The 3,364-nt window shown below is 34.6% G+C and overlaps 1 protein-coding gene across 1 annotated transcript; it reads right to left on the bottom strand.

The window, feature by feature from the left end:
- Positions 1 to 933: 933 nt before the first annotated feature.
- LOC120278889 (hepatoma-derived growth factor-related protein 2) lies at positions 934 to 2,923 on the bottom strand. Its single transcript, XM_039285638.1, has 3 exons — positions 2,550 to 2,923; positions 1,648 to 2,469; positions 934 to 1,539 (listed from the first exon to the last, which is right to left on the bottom strand). Exons 1-3 carry the CDS (start codon positions 2,781 to 2,783, stop codon positions 1,060 to 1,062), a joined length of 1,536 nt encoding a protein of 511 aa, XP_039141572.1. The 5' UTR covers positions 2,784 to 2,923; the 3' UTR covers positions 934 to 1,059.
- Positions 2,924 to 3,364: the final 441 nt, after the last annotated feature.

The following is a 3,364-nucleotide window of genomic DNA, read 5'->3' as shown; positions in this document are numbered from 1 at the left end:
ATAGTAATGCGATTAACTCCTATACAGAAGATTAAAAATTTGACCCTCTTTTATAACATTATTGAGGATTTATAATTTGTGGGGCAGTATGTCCATATTACCCAAAAGAATTATAAAAAATAATAAAAAAAATGGTTTGGTAAACTAATATATTTTATCACTTTGATTAGACATAGAAAAATGATCTACTTTGAACTGTGTTAAAAAAATCTAAAAGAAAATTATGTACATTGAAAATATTGAAATAATTTTAAAAAAACAATTTGACTATATTTTAAAACACACCCAACGCTAACAATTATTAGATACTTAAAAGGCATGTATTTTGAGCTAATAATAAGAAAAAAAAATCAATATCATATTTTCTTTTTTTATTTTTAATAAAATTAAATAAACCATATATATTACTTCCTCCATTCCTTTTTGTAAGAAAGTTGGTTATTTCACATAATTTAATAATAAATTAGTTATTTTTTCAAAATTACCCATAATTTATATCTTTACATTTTTCTCTCATATTAAATTTCAAGAAGAAAATTGAATAGAGTGTTAGGGTAATTTTGGAAAAAATAATAATAAATACTTCTTGATATTTAAAAATAATATAAAAATTAACATGAGTTTATGACAGATAAAAAGAAATGGAGGAGTGGGTAAGATATAAAAAGATATATCCAACAAAAAAAAAAATACATAACTAAATTAGTCAAAAGCTCCAAATCAAACTTGTCTCAAACAATAAATTAGAAAAGCAAAACCCTTTCTCTTGTGACTAAAATAATAATAATAATAATAATAATAATAATAATAATACCTGAGATTCAAAAACTATGAAAAGTAAAAATAAAAATAAAAATAAAAACAACAACACAATCTAGGGTCCGTTCAAACCATGCATGAGCATAATGCACGTGTATATACACCCATAAAAAAAGAAAAAGGAAAAACCTCCATTTTTATTATGTACATAAAAATTGGGGTCACTGGCCACACGTCCTCTTCCACGCCGTAGAATCTCTCAAGATTCTCAGGCCAGTGAGTGACGGAGCTGACTTCATCCTACGTCATCATCACCATCTCTCCAATGAGCTCTTCAACTATATCTCCTTCAATCTCTTCCATGATCTCCACCACCTCCATCTCCACCGCCGGGTGTTTTAACAGTCGCCGGACGTTTCTCTCCGGCAAATCTCCCTCTATCAACGCATCGATGTCGTCGAGAACTTGACAGTTGGCTCCCGGGTAGCTATTTATTTGTTTAGCAATGTGATTAAAAAGGGACTCTGTAGTTTTTGTGGCGAAAGATTGGTGTTGAGCAAGTTCTCCAATAATTTCTACGACGAGATGAAAAAGCAGCTTCCGATTCCACCTGTTTTTGAATGGTCCGGTGCAGTGTTGGTCTAGTGGTGGGAGTTTGAGCTCTAGCAGATGGAATAGTACTGGATCTATGGGATTGAAATTTGAGTGTGAACCAGCTGATAATAAATCAGCATGCTCCAGCACTGATCTTATGTATTTCAACTCAAAGTCTTGATTCACCTGATCAAATGAATACTAATTATTACAATAAAAAGAAGAAGAAGAAGAAGAAGAAGAAGAAGAAGAAGAAGAAGGATTAAAGGGATTATTAATCAAATGTATATATACCTTGGTTTGAGTTGCTTTTTGTGTTTCTTTTGTTTTGGATTTCTTCTTGACATTTTTCGTGAAGCGCTCGTATCCGGCTTTCTTTTCGTATTTCTTCGGCTTGATATTCGGCTTTTTGATGTCGAGCCGAGGAGGTGGAGGTGGTGGCGGTGGCGGCGGCGAGCGAGTTGGTTTCACAGGTTTTTGAAACTTTATATTGTGATTAGAAAATATTGAGGAAGTAGTTGATATTGACTTGCTTGATTTATTAGATCTCTCACAAGTTCTTGTTCTTCTTGACTTGATGCCACCATTCTCATCACTAGCAATCCCCAATGTAGCATCTCTTCTATTACTCAGTATACTCTCCTTCACTTGCTTAACAATCTCAGTAGCATAATTACCACTTTTGCTTGATGTCTTGCAATCTAATACATTCTCTTTATTAAGCTGAAGCGATAACCTCGGTTCGACATCACAAGATTTCCTCACCGATGAAGCTCTTGGAGAATCGGGAAGTGATCGAGATCCATTGGTATTACAGTTCAAGTTCCGAAGAGGTTTGCGCGAGTTCGATTCATGCACATTATCAAAATCTTTCTTTTTCTTCATCCTTTTAGTGATCACAGAAGCTACCGGTGTCGCCGGTGATGAATAAGAACAAGAAGATGATCTCTCCGGCAACAAATCCAAGCCCATGAGTCTAGCAACAAGACTCGGCGTTCTCGGTGTCGCCGCTTGCGATGACGATGATGAGCTCTTCCTCTCCTCCTCTAAATAAAACTCCATTTTCTCTCTTCTTGTTACCACTGCCTTTGGTTCTTGATTGATCCTCACTCCAACCTAAATAAAAATAAACAAATAAACAAACAATTTCTTGAAAATTTTAGTAAAAAAAAAAAAAAAAAAAAAAAAACATATACCGGAACATCAAAGTACTCCTCCTCCTGCTCCTCATCATTGAGCTCCTCCAAGCTATTTCTTGGAGCTTCCAAACCGGAACGAACTTCCGGCAAAGAATCAAGAGAAATGCTTGGTATATTTTTGGAGGATACATTTGTTGTGGTGAATAGAAGTTGGTGGAAATCAAAGAAATTGAGCATACCACTCATGCAACCAGTACTACTACCTTTGTGGTACCACTCCCTCCTCCCCATTTTCCTAACCTTGCTTGATTATCCAAAAGGCTAACTGAAACAACACTCCCACCTTCAACTCTTGTTTTGTTTCACAGAACAGCAGAAAGTTGTTATCATCTTTGCATTGGGAATTGAAACCCAAAGCTTGGGATGACGATGTGACCACGAGCTTTCCTCTCCTCCTCCTATGTTGATTTATTTATATATTTATTTTAAATTTTATACACTTGTCAACATTGGAGGGTGTGATGTCTTAGGGATGTTAATTGGACGGATGAGATTAAAAGGACTGTTTGGTATGGAATGGTTGGTTTTGGTTTTTCTTTTTAGTTTTTATCTCTTAGATCTAAGATTTCAAATTTCAAAGGTGCTTGCTTTCTCATATTAATTGGGGGGGTGTACGGTTTGGGAGATGGCGTCATCGTTTCTAAACGGTCAGTTTTGGGGAAATGGGGACGGTTAGTTTGGGACCACCCCTTAATCTTTAGGACGATTATTTTTTTATTCAATATGTTTTTTTTTTTTTGTATTTTATTATTTTATTAAAATAACTGTGATTTCATCTTCTAGTTTTTATTAGCATGATATGAACTCCATTG

Source organism: Dioscorea cayenensis, chromosome 16 (assembly GCF_009730915.1).
Source record: "Dioscorea cayenensis subsp. rotundata cultivar TDr96_F1 chromosome 16, TDr96_F1_v2_PseudoChromosome.rev07_lg8_w22 25.fasta, whole genome shotgun sequence".
Taxonomy (NCBI): Eukaryota; Viridiplantae; Streptophyta; class Magnoliopsida; order Dioscoreales; family Dioscoreaceae; genus Dioscorea; species Dioscorea cayenensis.
The sequence above is the reverse complement of the archived record's forward strand: the minus strand, read 5'-3'. Positions and strand labels throughout refer to the sequence as shown.

Excerpts from the sequence above, each read along its gene's own strand:
- LOC120278889 (XM_039285638.1), bottom strand. The coding sequence starts at position 2,783 with ATGGGGAGGAGGGAGTGGTACCACAAAGGTAGTAGTACTGGTTGCATG. Across the intron at positions 2,470-2,549 it reads AGGAGTACTTTGATGTTCCG|GTTGGAGTGAGGATCAATCA; the intron begins GTATATGTTTTT and ends ATTTTTATTTAG. Across the intron at positions 1,540-1,647 it reads AAAAAGCAACTCAAACCAAG|GTGAATCAAGACTTTGAGTT; the intron begins GTATATATACAT and ends TCATTTGATCAG.